The 19,568-nt window shown below is 44.3% G+C and overlaps 1 protein-coding gene across 1 annotated transcript in view; it reads right to left on the bottom strand.

Annotated features, from left to right (window-relative positions):
• SREBF2 (sterol regulatory element binding transcription factor 2) overlaps positions 1 to 19,568 on the bottom strand; it is a 37,600-nt gene extending 18,032 nt beyond the window's left edge. The window contains exons 1-6 of the mRNA XM_077339354.1: positions 19,129 to 19,568; positions 6,429 to 6,818; positions 2,013 to 2,194; positions 1,594 to 1,734; positions 498 to 722; positions 119 to 233 (exon numbers count right to left, since the gene is read on the bottom strand). Coding sequence (XP_077195469.1) covers positions 119 to 233; positions 498 to 722; positions 1,594 to 1,734; positions 2,013 to 2,194; positions 6,429 to 6,818; positions 19,129 to 19,213 — 1,138 coding nt within the window. The 5' untranslated portion in view covers positions 19,214 to 19,568. The remainder of the gene's footprint in view (positions 1 to 118; positions 234 to 497; positions 723 to 1,593; positions 1,735 to 2,012; positions 2,195 to 6,428; positions 6,819 to 19,128) is intronic.

A 19,568-nucleotide genomic window follows, 5' to 3' on the forward strand; every position in this document is an offset into this window, starting at 1 on the left:
TCTGCTCAGTTTTACATTTGCCTACAGAAAAGACAATTAACAAATTACAGAAAATAGCACAAAAGGACAATAAAGCACATAAAGAATGATCTGCTCAATGCCTGTTCCAAGCACTTACTGTTCTTCTGGTTAGCCAATTTCAGGACCATGTTCTCCTGCCGCAGCTTGTGGTTGACTTGTTGTAGGTACTTAATATAGTCTATGGCCTTCCTCAGAACCCCCGACTTGTGCATCTACCAAGAATTTAAGCATGTAAGAAAGCACATCACCAACAAACGCTAATATAGCAAAACAGCCAAGACTCCAAAATCTGAGGAAAATGCCCCAAAAATTAATTTCAAAAATGTCTGTCATGCAATGCAGGACTTCAAAATTCTGTGTTTCCCTAGAATACCTGATGAGCTGGAATCATTTGCCTACCGATGAGGTTGCCAACTAAAGAGTGGGCATAGAATTACAACTATCTTCCTGCCACTAAATCATTAGGGAACTCTTACCTTGGCATCCGTTCCCATGACTAAATCCTTCAGTTCAATAATCTTGTCATTGATGGATGATCGATACCGCTTCTCAATAATGTTATGTGTTGTTCGTCTCTCGCCTTCCTTTGGTGGTTCTGGCTGTTTGGCACCACCAGGCACCTGCTTGATGGGCATCTTCTCTTGCCCCCCCATCATCATGGGCATTGTGGTCAAGATGGTCCCATTGCTACCAACTAAAGTCTAAAAATATAACAATGACCATTAGAGAGATCAATTTTATCATTCAACCGCAAAAGAATCCAAGCCAATTCTGAGATTAAAACAATGTTTTATATCCTCAAATAAAGGGATTTGTGGTACAATTATTCTTAGTATAAGTATCCATAATTTAGCAGTAGAGCACCTATTTTGCACTTTAAGTCCCAGAATCAAACCTCAGCATCTCCTAGTTAAAGAATCTGGCTGCAAAGCTGCGAAAGCCCGAGGCCTTAGAAAGCTGGTGCCAGTCAGAGTGTACATATTTTTCTATGGATTTTACTAAGCAAAGCAATGATCCATAATTACTGTACAGTTTTTTCTCTCTTTTTTAATTTACCACCTTTAGATTTTAGGTACACTTTTAACCAGAAAGAAAAAAGGAGATAATATCACAGGTCCACATTCCTGTCTTAAAAGATCCACAGTTATATACCATGGAGCTTCAGTTCTCCAGACAGCCAAGACAGAGAAAAGTATCTATTTAGCCTTCATGGAACAACAACATGTACACAGTCTGTTGAAGTCATGGACCTACTATGTAGCCAGTGTGCAAACTGCTTAGCTTCTCTCTTCTCACTCTAAAGATATGTTTTCCAGTGAGTCACAGTGAAGAAAATTAATGAGTTTCGTGTGTGTGTGTATTGTTGTTGTTAGGTGCAAAGTCATGTCCGACCCATAAAAAAAATCCCCTGGTTTTGATAGCCATTTTTGCCACTGCATGACCTTCTCACCAGAACCGGCATATGCACTGTAATTCTCACATTCCTTTTTAAAAGTCTGCTGTGTAAATGAGCGTAAAGCGGCCCTAAATTAAGAGGAAGAATCAGGAGAAATACAAGGGGTGCCATAGTACCTGCAGAGCTGTTGTCTGAATAGGAGTCGTCAGTGCTGTGAGGGCTGGATTTTGAACAGCAGTCATTACTGGACTGCCATCAGCTTTCAATGTTGTTAAAACCAGTGAGTCTGTTTTGATGATCTGTGGCTGGACAAGGACCTGGAAAAGGACACAGTGGAAGTTTAGTGGAGCAAAGAAAGTGAACACAGAAATGCTCTGCTTCCACAAGTGGAAAGCTCTTTCTTAACAGATGTGTTCCGACTGTGTTAAGTTTCACTATGCAAATAAAGCCTATAGCTGCTATTGTAATGCCTAAGCCTCCATGCTCCTCCTTTCTGCATGCATGAAGTCAATTCTAGACTTGGAATAAAGAGATGTAAACAATGCACACATCTCAGAAAATTCAGATGGCAACACCATAACACAAAAGTACTTACTGGAACCTGCTGGACTTGAGGGGCAGCTACCGTCTGGACTGTGGCTGGGGTTAGTGTCTGGATGGTTCCATTGGCAGCCTGCGTGAGGACCCTTTGGGCCTGCACCGTTTGCACCTGCTGCTGGATGGTGACCGGCTGAACTTGAGAGGAAGTCACTAAGCTCTGTACTTGTGGTTGCAGCACTAGAAGAAAAACAGGAAGAATCAATAGCCTACACAGGCACATATGGAACAGGCATGGCTCGCATTTACACAGTAAGCCACAATTGCTGAAGATTCATTCCCTCACAGTGGTCTACTAGACACATAACCTGCCAGAGATTCCCCCCTACATGTCTCTTTCCTTTGTAGGATCATATCTGGCAAAGGCATTTTATGAAAAATTACAAACTGCAAGCAAGAGATTCATGGGTCAAAAAGCCTTTGGTCTACACTGCTTACTTGAAGAAGCTCTTTATGATGCCACCATTAGCTTGGAGACTTGGAATGGTACTTAATTCTATTAAGAAAACAGCATAAGAAGTCGGGTCCAAACCCTGTTAAAGCTTTAGCAGAGAAATGTCTCCACTTAATGGTGCAAGATCTGGTATTGCAGATGTCACACTTGTCATTTAGAAAGTAGGAAGATAATGTCACAATGCAGGAAAGGATGTAATCACAACACTGAGTTGTTAGTAGAACTAAGAATAAGCAGATCTGTGTCTCAGTGATGAGGCAAGCAAAAATACTGTGTCGGATATGATATGCTTTGTGCAGTTTGCAGATAAATTTGTGTAGCAATATAACCAGGGGAAGTGGGACATACAAAATTTTGTCTTAGTGAGAAATATATGATGCTCCTCAGTGACAGAAGCCCCTGTCAAAAAGGATGCACACAGGGGTTGGAAAGCCCCATTGTGAGGTAGGTAAATTAGCACAGACCTCCAATCACAGTATCAGGGAGCTGATCTCCATTAGTAACTTAAGGCATAACTAGAGTGTAATGCATGATGTTGTGGAGTATCTGCAATAAAGATAAATGTGTGCATAGTGTTACAGACAAAAATAGTGGTGTGACCAATCGATTTTGAAGAACACCAAGGGTCACTGGGAAACACAAGCCCACAGCAGGGACTCCACAATATAAGAAGGAGACCTCTAAGATGATAGCCATTTACAGAGGGTCACAGTCAAAGGAAGCCTTCTGAAATAAAACCAGTGCTGAGACCACTGGAAAGATGCATATTATGTCCGTTTCAGAAAGAAAGAGATTGTGCACCTGGGCACCTTCTGAAATGGAAAATATATACCAAAATAGCAAATCCTGGTATGGTGTCACAAAGATATCTAGAAACACCAGAAAATGAAGTAGTGGAAGCCCAACAAGAGGTGACAATCTTGAAAAAATGACTGCCTAAAGACTAAGAAAGGAATATTCAGTCAGGTTCCCCAGGAAAGGAACAATAACCACCCATTGAAAGAGCTGGGGGGGACAATATAGTAGCTTCACATGGGCCCTCTTAAAGGCTGTCCGCTTGTAAAACAGCCAAGGCAAATATTGGAATCATACTAATGGAAGCTTCCAACAGGAATGGAAGAGAGCCTGACTACAGGAAACGTTGAGAGATCAATAGCCCAGGCTTTGCCTCTTCAGGTTCACACTTCAATACACAAGAATAATTTGAATTTGCAGTTTTTCCAATCCCATGTGTATCACCAGTCTGAATAATGCAATTATGGGAGACAGGCAGCCCCCCCCCTTAGGGACTAGGTGGGGAAGATCTTGGGTCTAAGCCCGACACAAGTGCAAAAAAGTAGACCTGAGTACAAGACAGCAGTCCAGTGAATAATAGTCTCTTTTAGAGTAAATCTCCCTGGAAGAGTGGCAAAGGAGTGTGCAAGAGCCTTTGTTTACCAGAGAATCTTTCAGTAGGAGATGGCAGCATGTTACACGGGGAAAAACATGTAGTCAGTCTTTCAACATAACAGTATGTGAAGGAGGGTAAGAAGAGACAACTCAGGGAACTGAGAGCAAATCTGTTCATCTGTAGCTTCTCTGAGGACTTGTTTGTTTTTAACCACTAATTCCTAGCATGGACTAGTGCAGTGTAAGCAACCTGATCCAGATGAGAGGCGTATAGGTTGTGAGATACAAATTAGAATCATATAGTTGGAATGGACTTCAGGGTCATCAAGTCCAACCCCCTGCAGAATGCAGGAAATTCACAACCACCTGCCCACCACAGTGACCCCAATTCCATGGCCAGATGATGCCCCCAAGAAACCCAGAACCCCTGGCCAGTCTGGCCTGGAAGAAATTCACCTTCTGATCCCAAAGTGGCAATCACATTTCCCTGGGCATGCAAGAAAAGGCCACAAGAGCCAAGCACCGATACAATCCCTTCTGCCCACCCACTTACAATCTGCCTAAATTAAAACGCCCATAATAACCTGTTGTTTCACAATATAAAAGGAGAGCGCAGCAGGGGAATTCTGCTTCCTACTGGGTAATGTTTACAGCATTTATACTCTGAAAGGTCAAATTAGAGCTGAAGTGCTATTTAATCCGTAGGCCATCAAGAACAATAGAGATAACCAGTGGTATCCAGCATATATTTGCCAAAGGATTATCAGAAAGACTGTAACATCACCTAGTAATGATTACAGCTTGCACATCAGCAAGTTTTCAGACAAGATGGCTTCTTCTATATCCAGCCCAATGCTCCAACCACTATAATACATTGGTCTTTGCTACAAACAGTGTCACGTAACAGTGAGTCCTGCAGGGTTATCATTGGTATAAGTAGTCTGTTGTCTCCCAACAGACTAATAACTAGAAACAGGAAAAGCTCCACCCACTTCAGTCATTCTCTAAAACGACAGGTGTTGAAGAGGTCGAAACAAGCCAGGTAAAATGCTGAATACTCTTATTACTAAGAGCCAAGGGGAATTGGGAGGCTCTGTGAACCTATGCCAAGGGAAAGATCCCTTCAATCAGGCCCTTTAAAAAGGACTTCATTAGGCCACAAGTTTCAGTTCTGAATGAAGCCAGAGAGGGAGATTGTTTCTCTCCATCAGGTGTTGTCTACCAGGCCATACTTCCACTTTGAGGGAAAGGAGAATCGCAATCATAGGTTTGAACACAGCTTCTTCCCTCTGCCAGGAAGGAGCAAAGTTCTTCCCTAAAAGTAGAAGGGAAAGAAACTGGTAATCACACAGTTACGGCTAATTTCCTCCCTTGCTCCCAGGGATGGGGTGGGGGGTGAGAGCAGCTCTCCACAGAAGGGGAATGAGCTTTTTTTTTTTTTTTAATAAAGCAGACATGCAGCCGAGACCCCAGAAAAGCATTTCTGATTCCAAAGCTCTCAATTCCAGACCCCAGAGCAGAGGGGGGAACGTGCTTTCTTAAAATTCAAGCAGGCATGGAGCTTGAAACTGCTTCTGCTCTATCCATATATGCTTAATCCTTAGGGGAAAAAACAGAATGTTTCCTTAAATGTAATTCCTTCTTCACTAAAATGAATACTGATGACAAAAAGGAAAACTTTTGAGAGAAAGAATTCTCCTTAGCCTGCAGAATGGGGGGGGGGGGGGAGACCAGCAATGAAGATCCTTTCTCCATGGTGGCAAAACGGGGTTTTATTGTTGTGGAAATTTTATGTTGTAACTCGCCACGAGCTGGCATGCCGAAAATGGCGGGTAAGAAACATAAATATAATAAATAATAATAATAAATAATGATGATAATGAGATCTGAGGGGGTAGCACCCCTCTTCCTAGTCATGTGATGGTTTGGGCAGGAAGACACCAGAACGAGGAGGGGTTCTTCTAGTCTACAGAAATCGTTTCCATGGCAGGCCTGCAATTGTGCAGTCTCTATATGTGTCTGCACAGAAGCCATGGAGATGAACTCATCTTCCTGATCTTGGATATGGTATCCCAAGTTCTTCCTTTTGCAAATGCCAAGGTTCTTGAATCTACCTACCAAATTCATATTTATGTAATCACATTTGCTAATATAGATGCTCTATTAATTTTGTGTGTGTTTGTATAAAGTTCTCATATGTCTGTTAACTCTTATATTTGTGAGCTAATTTGCTGCCATTCATAGGTTTTATCAACTGCTTTTATTCAATCTCAGTTATGCTTACTGCCCAGTTACTTATGAATCTTGCCTCGAGTTAGCCATTCTTGTCAATTCATCGCCCACTCTCTCTCTACTTATCTGTAAGGCTTGAGGAAAACTGCTTCAATGTCTCTGAGGAAGTGCGTATATATCCAAAAGATTATACCCAGAATTAATCTTGGAGCCACTGGACTCAAACCTTGTTCTACTGTTTCAGACCAACAGACCCACCTAGTTCTCTGTATTTCACATAATTGCCTTCAAAAGGTTCCTACATACAGTGCCCATTATTTTGGGATCCTGTGCCCCTACCTTGGAAACTGGTTGCTGCATTTTGATAAATTACAGGCTGCTGAATGAACCGTGTCTGAGGAGCAGAGCTGAAAGTTGGTGTTATCATGACTGTCTGCTGCTGGAGTCGAGGCTGGACCTGAGGACGAGGCTGAAGAGGGGGTGCAGCCCTTTGCAGGGCTGGTGTTGCAGCAGCCGACTGGGACACTTTCACTTGCACTGTTTGAAGCTGAGGAGAAGCTGCATTAGGCGGGAAAGACTGAAGCTGTCCCTGGCTGAAGGTCCTCTGTGATGAGACATCTGCTACTCCATTTCCGTTACATGCACTGTTGTTCTGGAAGGTGCCACACAACTGTTCAGAAAACAGATCCGGAAACTCTCCAACCTGGTTGCTGACAAACTGCAGCATCTCTACAAAAACACATTGAAAAGAAAACACAGATTTCAAATGCTATACATGTCAATACTCACAGATTGATGGAAATGGTTTCAAAGACCCCCGGAATACAAATGTATGTATTTTATAGGAATGCCAGAAGCACATAATACATATTGGAGCAAAAAAATAATGGCAGAGGAAAGTCATACAGGGACTTCCACAGTATTGACACTGAAATGAGAAAGAGTAATAGTAACAGTAACAAGATATCCTTTTTCCTCTAGAGCAAAATGTCATATGGTAGCTAAGAGTACTAATGAGTACTCATTAGTAACCCCGCCACCCTTATGTTTAGGGCACAGAAATAGCTTGAAGAAAAACTAAAGGTGCTAAGGGCAAGAAAAATATTTGCAAGTATGCTGGTAATCCCATTCTACAATGCTCAAAATCTAACATGCGTTTTTTAAAAAACTGGGGACCAGCATGTTTTCAATCATACATTCAGCTGTGCATGCACTGAATGTAACATGAGATTTACTCTATAAATAGAGCTCTTGTACATGCAGACATCATTAAGGAACCAAACTCAGAATCCCATGGAGGCAATTAAACAGAAATTCTATATTCTTTTGACATATCTCTTCTATTGGACTCCTGGTTTTGTTCTCTTCCTTTACTTTTTAGCTCTTCCTAACTACAGGTGTGATCATCCAGGGAGAAATATTTTAAAACTCTGGGGGAGATGGGTTGGGTTTGGGACTTTTATTTTTTCAATATTTCCAATATAAAAATTTGAAAAATTTGGGGAGCTCTGAAAAACCTCCTAAGGAACATTTTTTCTCATTTTGTCCTACAATGCATTTTTTGTTCTGCTCTGGATTACCAGGCGAGCCTGATCACATCAGACCTTGGAAGCCATGCAGGGTCAAGCCTTGGTTAGTACTTGGATGGGAGGCTACTCTGCAGAGGCAGGCAGTGGCAAACCACTTCTGCCCATTTCTTGCTTTGAAAACCCTACAAAGTTGCCCATCACAAAGCATTTCACTAATTTCAAATATACAGCATGAAAAGTTCTGACAAATTTTCCAGTTTTTCCAGTAGAAAAACAGATGTTTGGGGAACAATGTAAAATCCCTCTTATTCTGTAGAGATATATTTTGGCTTAAATATAATGGTAATGCAGTATTATTTAGTGCTTTCAATCTTTCAGAGTTCAAAAACAAATCATGCTGACAGTGCTACCTATTGGATCATTTAGAGTGTTTCTGTCCCCAAAATACGTTTGTTTACTGCAGAATATGTTCTTAGCTTCTCAGATGGCTGTTAAATATAGATGTGCTCTATTAGCATACAGTTCAGCACATGTATTTCATGTTCTGGATATATTTGTAATTTTTCTCATATAACATTAAGATATTTATATTTTCAAATTTCATAAATATGCCAAACAGTAAAATTTAATATGCTAACTTTAAATGTAATATGCTAACACATTTTAGATCATTCAAGAAATTTAGATTTGACATGAAAGTAAGTTCCTTCCCCCATCAAAGGAAAATAAACAAATTTTTCCCCTGTGGTTTCAAAATTTACATACACTGAGCTCTGTCTAGTAAGCAGTATTCTGTACTATTTTTTTTAAAGCTTGACAACTTTCCTTATCTAGTTTCTATGTACATCAAGACATGTTTTCCACTGCTGAACCATCTACTCTAGTCCTCTTCCTAGAGTCTCAAAACAAACAGGAAATAGAAATTTAAACAATATAAGGAAAGTAATTAGGATGCACCAGATTAGGATCTGAGAGATCCAGATTAAAAGCTTTTCTCACACATGAAACCCAGATAGACCAGTCATTATCTCTCAGCCTAGCACACCTCATGCAGCTGCAAGGATTAAATGGGAATTAAAAGGAACAATATACAAATTTAATTTGTGGGTATAAAAAAATCTTATGTTTCAAATATTGTACTTGCTCCTATGAGAATTCAGTACAGACTTCCAACAAAACCCCCTCCTTCTAATCTAAAAACCCACAATGCTGCTTTAGAATCTGGCAGAAAAACTGCCTATAATAAACTAGCCCACTGTGCACAGCAATAGTAAACAAATGGTTTCTTCGTCAAAATTACTAGCAGGATTTTGCGGAACAGATCTCCTTGCATACGCCAGTTACTCATTCTCACTACAGCCACTCCAGTCATGTTGTGTCCATAAGGGTTCCCCTGCCGCAACTGGGAACGGTAGGGAATGATCTGCTTCATGAACTGCTTCCCCAACTCTTCAAAGGAAGCTAATGTATTGGGCAGAAAGAGAAAAGCATATATGATACGGCTCCCAGGATATGGCTGAAGAGCTACAGAAACTTGAAGATAGGAAGGTTGGGGGGGGGGGGCAAATCCAGCCTGTTACCCAAGCTCCCTTAGGAACCTCTTTTAAACATAGTTGCCAATTCTAGCTTTTGGAAATTCCTGGATATTTAGGAATGGAGCCTAGGGAGGGTAGAATTTGGGAAGTGAGGACCACAACAGAATATAATTCCAGACTGTTCATTCTCCAAAGGTGCTATCTTCTCCAGGGAAACTGATCTCTGAAGTCTAGAGGAGATTTGCAGTTCTGGAAGATCTCCAGATCACGCCTGAAGGCTGACAACCCTATTCTCTGTTTAGGAAATAATATTTAAGGTTAAAAAAAACAAAGACAGGACAACTACAAAAATTTGCAGGCATAAATAGCATAGCATTAAATATGGAAACAGATATACAGATTAAGAACAGCAAAAAGTCTGATGAGCCATCTCCCTTCTAAAAACCTATTTCCATATCACAGAATAACTACATCAAAATGCCCTCTTGGTTTAACAATATTGCATAACAAAGGAGGTTGCCTACAGGTGAGAACTCAATGATGACTCTCTTGGGAGAGTGGGTGGAATGAGGCACAATTAGCAAGAAGTGTCCTGGGCAACTTTGTTTAGAATGCCTGAAGAATATAAAAACTGCAGCAATTCGCATTTATTAGAGCTTGTTAATAAAGTCATCTGAGACCTCTGAACAATTAAAATAGTTACAACAACACTGCACTATCTGTTCCACATAATATATTCCTGGTAAGGCCTTGGAGGAGGAGCCTGTCTCACGGCTTAAGTGCCACTCAGTGCTTAACACCCATTCAGGGCGGCTGTCCCGCCCCTGAGTGCCTCCTCCTCCAACCAGCTTGACTGTCTGTCCAGCAGCCAGCCAATCACCTTCCGCCCCGCACCCCTGACCACCCCCCTCCTCTTTCCACTTCCCTCCAAGGCCCAGAGGCTGCAGAACCCAATTGCTCCTGCAGGTGATTTCCCTTCCTGGGGGCCTCCAGCCTTTCCAGGTCCTCGGGGGAGGGAGGGGCCATCCACAGAGTTCTTACGCCCCACTCCTCCAATCTAGTACCTGTTGTATTCCTGAATGCAATGGGCTTGGTCCCTAGCCATATATATCTCGCTAATATGCAGCAGTAGTCGTCAACCCACGCTTTGGGATTCTCAGCTGGATATTATAGCCTCTTCTGGAAGATCATAAGCACCTACTGAACTGTATTTGGAAGGGCTGTTTTCTGGGATAAACTGCTGCACAGATAGTAAGGTCTGTAAAGACTAAAGACCACCAATATAGAAGACAGAGATATTCCTAAGAGCACACAGACAATCCCAATAGCAATAAGTGTAGATACACAATGGTGGAACACCTTTATGAGCTCCATTTGCTAAGCATTTCTCTTTTCCTGTTTGAGCGCCTACCAAGCCATAAGCCCTTGGGTGAAAATTGAATACTAAGAGTCAGAGGACTCTTTGCCTGTGGCTGGCAGCACAGACCTTTGGAAGAACCAGCATACAATTCTAGGACCAGCACAAAACGCCTGCTGTTTTCTGGTTTATATGTATACTAGAAATTAAGCCCGCTGTAGAAGAAAGACAGCGGGTGCTAGAGTAGGGGAGGCAGACTGTAGGCAAAGAAGGAAGAAGAGGAAAGGAGGTATGGAAGGGAGAAAGAAGGGCAAGGGGTGGTTGAAAGGATGGGTAGAAGGTAGAAAGAAAGGAAGTAAAGGAGAAAGACAGGAAGCAAGTGAGAGGGAGAGACAGGAAGGAGATGGAGAAATAGAGGAAGTCAGGAAGTAAGAAGGAAGAAAGGAAGGCAGGCAGAGAGGCATTTGAAATGGGAGGGGACGGGGGGATGTAGGGGAGGAATCGCGGGGGGGGCGATTCGGGAGGGGGAGGTGGCGAGGGAAGTAGAGAGGAGTGTGTGCGTGAGTGTGTGCGGTGGGGGAAGGGGTGGGAGAGCACGGTGGGTGTGTGCGTGTCTGTGGGGGCGGGGAAGCGGCGGCGGCACAATAGGGGGGCGGCCAGGGGGGTTTTGTGTGTGCGTGTCTGTGGGGGCAGGGAAGCAGCTGTGGTGCGATAATGCAGGGCAGCCAGGGGGGTTAGCTGGTGTGTGTGTGTGTGTGTGCGTGTCTGTGGGGGCGTGGAAACGGCGGCAGTGCGATCGTGTGTGGGGGGCGGCAAGGGGGTTTGTGTGTGTGTGTCTCTCTCTGTGGGGGCGGGGAAGCGGCAGCGGCACAATAGGGGGGCGGCCAGGGGGGGTTAGCTGGTGTATGTGTGTGTGTGTGTGTGTGTGTGTGTGTCTGTGTCTGTGGGGGTGTGGAAACGGCGGCGGTGCAATGGGGGGCGGCCAGGGTGTGTGTGTGTATGTCTCTGTGGGGGCGGGGGAGCGGCGGCAGTGCGATCGTGTGGAGGGGCAGCCAGGGGAGTTTGTGTGTGTGTGCGCGCGTGTGTCTCTGTGGGGGCGGAGAAGCGGCGGCGGCGCGATGGGGGCGGCGGCCAGGGGGGTTGTGTGTGTGTGTCTGGGCGAGCGGAAGCCAGAGGGAGTACTCACCGTCGGGGAAGGCTGCTACTCCTTGTGTGCAGTGAGTCCATGGCCGGACAAGGCGAGGCTGTGCCAAGCAGTCAATGGGGAGCCAGGCTTTGCGCAACTCCCCATTGGCCGCTTGGCCCTGGAGTGACACTCAGAGAGCCCACCGAGTTTTTATCCCGGACAAACCCCGCTCTTTCTCCTCCCCCTTAGGGCTTACTCTTTTATTTATTCCGCTCCACAGGAGCGGTTAAAGATTCTTTCCTGGCAGGGGAGACTGCATTGAGTCCATCTAAGAGCAAAGCAAGGTACAAATACATTTTTGAAAGGTCAAAGGACTGAAAAATTATTGCCTGATAACTTTGAAGAGCTACCACACAGTGAACAGTACTGGGCAACAGGATGAACCACTGTCCTAAATATTTAAGATAGCTCCTCATAGTTCACTTTATCAACTTCATTTTCAGGAAGGAATGCGCTCAGCCCAACTTCCCTACTCCATCCTTCAATATTGCTGCTATGGAAAAAAATATGGCAGCTGACAAAGAGAACTGATAAGAGACAGAAAGCAAGCTGCAGAACTGGATCAACTCCTTCTGACCTACAAAAAAAAAAGCCTAGAAACCACTCTCACTCACTTTCCCACTCTGATCAATCTATAGCTAAGAACCAACTCAAAGTGTCTTTTTTTGCAGTCAAGAGACTTTTTAAAAGTATTTAAGTATACATAATCAGAGATTATGCATATTTACAATTTATATATAATATATATGTTGTTGTTAGGTGCAAAGTTGTGTCTGACCCATCACGACCCCATGGACAATGATCCTCCAGGCCTTCTTGTCCTCTACCATCTCTCGAAGTCTATTTAAATTTCCACCAATTGCTTCAGTGACTCCATCCAGCCACCTCATTCTCTGTCGTCCCCTTCTTCTTTTGCCCTCAATCGTTCCCAGCATTAGGCTCTTCTCCAGGGAGTCCTTCCTTCTCATGAGGTGGCCAAAGTATTTGAGTTGCATCTTCAGGATCTGGCCTTCTAAGGAGCCGTCAGGGCTGATCTCCTCTAGGACTAACCGGTTTGTTCGCCTTGCAGTCCAAGGGACTCCCAAGAATCTTCTCCAGCACCAGAGTTCAAAAGCCTCAATTCTTTGACGCTCGGCCTTCCTTATGGTCCAACTTTCACAGCCATACATTGCAACTGGGAAGACCATAGCCTTGACTAGACGCACTTTCGTTGGCAGGGTGATGTCTCTGCTTTTTATGATGCTGTCTAGATTTGCCATAGCTTTCCTCCCCAGGAGCAAGCGTCTTAATTTCTTTGCTGCAGTCCCCATCTGCAGTGATCTTGGAGCCCAGGAAAATAAAATCTGTCACTACCTCCATTTCTTCCCCATCTATTTGCCAGGAATTGAGAGGACTGGATGCCATGATCTTAGTTTTCTTGATGTTGAGTTTCAAGCCAACTTTTGTACTCTCCTCCTTCACCCGCATCAAAAGGCTCTTTAGTTCCTCTTCACTTTCTGCCATTAGAGTATCATCTGCATATCTTTGTTGATATTTCTCCCTGCAATCTTGATCCCAATCTTAATGAGCTATGTTCACATACTGTCTCTTCCTTTCCTGTTAAATAGTAAATTGAATAAAGTAATATAATCTGAAGCTATTCAACATTTGCAGGACAGAAGGCAATTAGTTGCTAGGGTGCCATTTGGTCCTCCTCTAGCTGCAGTTCATGAGCTCCCTTACACAGACTTATACCATCTGTGAACTCGAGCAACTGAGTGAGCAGCACACAAACATTTCCTATATTCCCACAGAGTGTTCAAACTCTTGTGTGAGCCATCAGTCATGCATGTGGATGAGAGCAAAAACAAAAACAATTCTATGGAAACTAGCTGTAATCTATTACCACAGCATCATGGTGTTCCATAAAGAGACAACTCCAGGCTTTAGCTGACGCCCCAATCTACCCCAGGATTCACCTGACCTACGCCGCCCATGAAAATATTGATTCAGATAAGACCCAAAGCTGGCCTTCTCTGAGTGTGGATTTTACATGAGATGAAACAAGTGCAACAGATATGTGCAACAGCCTTCTCAGCTGTGGTCTACAAGACTGGAGTCCACAGACCACCAGAAACCAGCCCAGCCCTCCCACTGATGGCCTTCCAGAAGTCAGTAAAGACTTCCTAAAGTGGCTGCTGTCTAAATCCCTAGAGCAGTGGTTCTCAACCTTCCTAATGCCGCAACCCTTTAATACAGTTCCTCATGTTTTAGTGACCCCCAACCATAAAATTATGCAAGTGTTCTTTCACAGAAATTAAACCAAAACTGACAAATGGCATGAACATCCATTGTTCATAATTGTATATAAATTGGTTATACATTGGATCTAAATTGGCAGGCATCATCATGAGAAGCGGCAACAGTAGTGGTGCCCCCCCCCCCAACCAGCCTATCTGCTCGCCCTGCCACAATGCCTGTGAAAGGGTTGTTCGACCCCAGGTTGAGAACCACTGCCCTAGAGGCTGTTTCCATACCAGGCTTTTTATTCTATAGCTTTTTATTAGCACTATTACTGCTGGGAGTTTATATATGAAATGTTCTCAAGTTCTTATGGATTTAGTTTACCAAATTATTTTTCTGCCGCCACATAGCTCTGTAATTGTTTTGTTGCTTCTTTTAATATTTTTAATGCTGCAACTTGTACACTATCCTGCGTATCTTGTAACTGGAATGGATAGAGAGGTAAGCAAGCAAGTGCAAAGGAAAAATAATCTCTCTTATGCAGACAACCTGTTCTCTGATGGATGGGATCATCTCTCAAAACATAATTAAAACCACCCTACAATTTAAATCAGTACGCTCTAGCCCTTCCTTATGGACAATTGTTTGGAAATATGTACCATTCCTCTCTTCTGAGAGCCAGCTTGGTGTAGCAGTTAAGAGCAGAGGCCGCTGGTCTGGAAAGCCAAGTTTGATTCCCCAGCTGGGTGACCTTTGGGCAGTCAGTGTTCTCTCAGAGCTCTCTCAGCTTCACCTACCTCATAGGGTGTCTGCCATGGGGAGAGGAAGGGTAGGCAATTGTAAGCTGCTTTGAGATTCCTTTGGGTAGTAAAAAGGGGGTTACAAGTAACAGCACTACTTCTTTAACTAACCATTTCTCTCTTTTCCAAAGACTATCTTGGGACTGAAAAGGTCTAAGACTGCAGAATTTATAAAAATCTAAGTATGTCTAGAATTCAATGCATTTTCTCAACTATGGGCATGAACTAATGCCTAAATATTTGATATTGTATCACAGAAATATGAATTATTTTTTCAGATATCATCTATTTTTCGTCTCCAAATCACCTGCAGCTTATGCACAGTGCTCCCTGTGTGCGTGAGCGGCCACTCATTAACACAGGAAGCCCCACTCAGCAGCACTCTGGAGCATGCAGGACTGCACTGCCCATTTTAAGATAACAGCAGTTATATTATGCTCAGGATGGGAACTGCTCCAATCAATGGGAGTGACATTAAAAGGAACCTTGTTTATGCCTAGTTTTTCCCAAACCTAGTACCCTAAAAATTGCCACAACATTACAACCAGGCTTATCCAGGGCCTAGAAATGCAACTCTATTATTAAACCATTCTCTTGTGTTGCTCTGTCGGCCGTATTAGATGTGATCAGCCACAAGTTACTGGCCCACTGCCTTGCTGGGGCTGGGATTCTGGGAACAGCCCTTCAATGGCTGTGTTCCTTTCTCCAGGACCACAGAGGGTGGCAGTGGGGGAGACATTATCGCACCCTATCGGCTCAAAGAGTACCACAAGGAGTGGTACTATCCTCCACATTATTTAACATCATGTGCCCTCTAGGACAGCTGGTCCAGAGTTACGGGCTGGGTTGCCATCAATATGCAGATGACACCCAGGTCTATCTCCGCATGGTATGAATAAGTATGAAGTGACCTTCCAAGAATATGATTTAAAAAATTAATTGGTAAAAGCAGGCAGAGAAAAGTAAGAGTGAAACGGAAAGAAATTCGCTCCAACCCAGAATGTGAATGGAAACACTTCAGACAAGGAATATTTCCCAAGACTGGCTACTGCTATGATTGTTCATAGAATCATAGAGTTGGGAGGCACCTCATGGGTCATCTAGTCCAACCCCCAATGTTCTCAATGTAGCTCTCATTCCAGGAATCAGGAGCACCCTTGCAAAGTTTCAGGCCTTCCATGCAATGTGCTCGACCCTCTTCTTACTCATCCACACAATTGACTAAAGTGTGAGTCCTCATTACATGGTAGTCCTAGGGAGAAAAGGCTCCACCTAGTTGCCCACAGAAATATGAAGCTGCCATACTGAACCACACGACATGCTTATACAACACAATGCAGCAATATCTACTCCATTAAGCAGTCTCATTCCAAGTTTCCAAGCAAGGGGTTTTTCCCAGAGCCACTGAAAGTTATATTTTCATTTGGAGATTCCATGATCTCAATCTCGGCTCTCCTGTACAACAAGCATGTACTCTATTCTGAACTATGGTCCCTTCTGAGGCTCCTATTTGTACACTACAGCACCAAAACAGGAGAACGGGAGCCTAGAATCTGAACAAGCTTGTCTGTGAAAACCAACAGCCCTAATGACAGATTGCAAAAAAAAAAAACGTAGAAAAATACAAGCAAATTTCTTAAGTAGTTTTAAACAATATTGATAATAGAAAAAATCTTAAATTACAAATCCATAATCCAAAATTTTTATAAAGACTCCTTCACATTCAAGGATAATATTTTACTAGTTAGATTAAGTCCTGCCTGGGATGGCCCAGTCTAGCTCAATCTCACTGTATCTCAGAAGCTAAACAGGTTTGGTCCTGGTTAATACTTGAACAGGAGACCACCCAAGAATTCCAAGGTACCTATGCAGAGGAAGGCAATGGCAAATGCACCTTTGTTCATCTATTGCCATAAACTGGCTGAAACTTGATGGCACTTTACACACAGAGACAAATACACACGGATTGAAGTTTAAATCCAGTGGAACCTCTAAGATCAACAAAGTTTAATTCTGGGTATAAACTCAAAATTAATTTTTGTTGGTCTTAAAGGTGCTACTGAACACAAACTTTGTTCTGTTGCTTCAGACCAACACAGCTACCCACTGGATCTACACAGATTAAAAATACTGGTTGAACACTGGTTCCTCACAAGAAGTGTTACATAAAAGCCACGTTCACTCTCTCGCTCATGCACATAAGTGAAACGCCCCGCTTCCGAGCCATCCTGAATGAAGCAGGAAAAGGATCCTACGAATATTCTTTATAGAATACTTTGCTGACTGCAGTACAAAGGTATCATAGGACGGGGTGCTCAATGACTGGTAATCTATTGTCACTCAACTGAACCTCGGGGAAAGGGGGGGAAACCAGTATCAGTGCTAATTCTCCAGCCAGTACCACCCCAATCAATTTCAGGAGAGAGCAGTTGAGTTGCTAGCGAGTTTGGCTGATGTGGAAAACAGCTTCCAATGTTCAAGTTAGAATCATACTCCAGCTGAACACAGTCTCAGGATTTTTCTGGCCTGCATCTGATGGGATAACTGCAATATAAGACCTTTCTGCAATCTTCGGTGCTACTGAACAGGCAGCACTACTTTTAATCCCTGAAAGTGTATTTATTAAAGTTTATTTACTGTGAGAACCTTACTTTGGAAATCTGCAGCTTATCTTTTGTGTGTGTGTGGAAGACAACAGAGCTGAGGAATACTTCCCTCTCAGAAAAAGAAAATATGGCATACAAGCTTAAGGCAAAAAGGTTGGAGACTGCCTTTCAATTATTATTTTTACATAAATGAACTAATTCATTTATGTAATTATTTTTACATAAGTGAAATGATGTTTGTTTCCCAACTGCTATGTCTGCAGTTTTGATTTTTTAATTCCATTTAACGCAAAAGTTAGCTGTTGAACATTTTGAAGTTTGTTTCATGTTCTGAGCTTTTTATGAATTGGGCTATGAGTCAAAATCAATAAGACTGCAATAAGGCTTGGTTAGGTCCACTTATTTCCAAATATGTTTATGAACAGAGTGCCAGGTGGTGTTGATCAAATCAAGGCATGGATCTCACTTGGTGAGACGTCATTTGGAATCCTCTGTACAGTTCTGGCCACTGTGTCTCCGGAAAGACAAATACAGAGGCAACCAAGATTACTAGGGGTTGCAGCTCCTTCCCTAAGAAGAGAGGCTGACGAGTCTGGGAGTTTTCAGTTTAGAAAAGGGATGATGACTAGGGGGGAGAATCCCACATGATAAAGGCATATAATATTATGCATGAGGTACAAAGAGTTGACAAAGAGAAATTGTTCTCCCTCTCCCAAAATACTAGAATTCAAGGGCATCCAATTAAGCTGATGGGCAGTAGGTTCAGGACAGACAAAAGGAAAAACTACTTCACAGAGAGATTAAAATGTAGAATTAACTGCCAGAGATGTAGTGAGAATTAGATAGATTCATGGAGAATAAGTCTGTCCAAGGCTACATGGTGACTGAGGAGAACCTCCACATACAGAGGCACTAAACCTCTGAATCCCAGAGCCAGGAGGCAACATTAGGGAAGGCCTCAACCTCAATGCTCCTCTTTCAGCCAACCAGAAGAACTGGCTGGCCACTGCATGAGCAGGGATGCTGGACTAGATGGACTATTGGTCTGATCCAACAGAGCTGTTCTTATGAGTCAAAAATTATGAGCAGCAGCCAGCAACTCTATCCAGCGGAAACCAAGGAACAAAACCCAGCTCTCATGTTACATATGCATCATACCTGAGGCACGCCTCAACTTGGTGGCTACCGTGTCCAAAAGAGCAGGTCACCCACACAGACCCTCCAAATGACAAACTTTAAGAAGGCACAACTAACTACAATCCCCCTTCTTCGGCAAGCCTGTCATTCAAAGGATAAATGTGTCCAGCATAGGGCACATTCCTCTTTTATACCACCCTTCCCAGCCATGTATGAACACATGTAGACTTGCACAAAATGCCTGACTTTACCTCGCGTCAAACCTGGTACGCATGTGGATAGACACGAGAGTGAAGATTTCCAGGCATATCAATAAATAATCAAAAGAGGCAGATCACATCCCCAGCTGCCATGTGCCTTCAACATGGGAGGGAAGAGGGGCCGGTCCCCTGTGTCCTGTGAGCGGGGGAAGCAGCTTGTGAGTGTCTCACTCCCACGACCATGAGCTGACTCCGGGGGGAATGGAGCGAGAGCGGGAGAGCGCGCCGTCTCCTCGCCCCCCGAGCGACACCTGCTGCCACAGTCCGCCCCGCTCCGTGGCGGCGTCCAGGCCAGCCAGGCGGCCTAGTCCCGGGGTGGGGTGGGGGTCGCCCCCGCCCTGCCTCTTCTCCCCTCTCTCTCCGCCGCGGGCCAGGTGCGCGCCTCAGCTCCCCGGCACCCACTCACCGTCGATGTCGCCCAGGGTGAGCTCGTCCCCGAGCTCCGTCAGGGTCTCCATGGTCTCCATGCTGCTCAGCTCGCCGGTCTCCATCCCTAGCGAGGCGCGCCCGGCTCCGCCACGGCCGGCCAGCGACTCAGCCAGGCTGTCAGAGGGAGCGGCCGCGGCGACACCCAGCGGCGCCTTAACCCTTCCGCGGCCAGGCGGCGGCGGCGGCGAGGCTGGAGTCAGGCGAGGCTCCCAGCGCCCGCGGCCCCTGGCGCCGCCATCTTGAGCTGCCGCCTCTCGCCCCGCCCGCCCACCTGAGGGGAACCACAGCGGCGCGCTTCCCTCGCCTTGTTGTCAATGAGACCAGGTCCCCGCCGGCCAATCGGCGCGCAGAGCGGCTCATGGTGTGATGGCGCGTCAGCGATCAGCAGCTGTCATTAGCATGCCGGGCAAGCTCGGC

Source organism: Paroedura picta, chromosome 5 (assembly GCF_049243985.1).
Source record: "Paroedura picta isolate Pp20150507F chromosome 5, Ppicta_v3.0, whole genome shotgun sequence".
Classification (NCBI taxonomy): Eukaryota; Metazoa; Chordata; class Lepidosauria; order Squamata; family Gekkonidae; genus Paroedura; species Paroedura picta.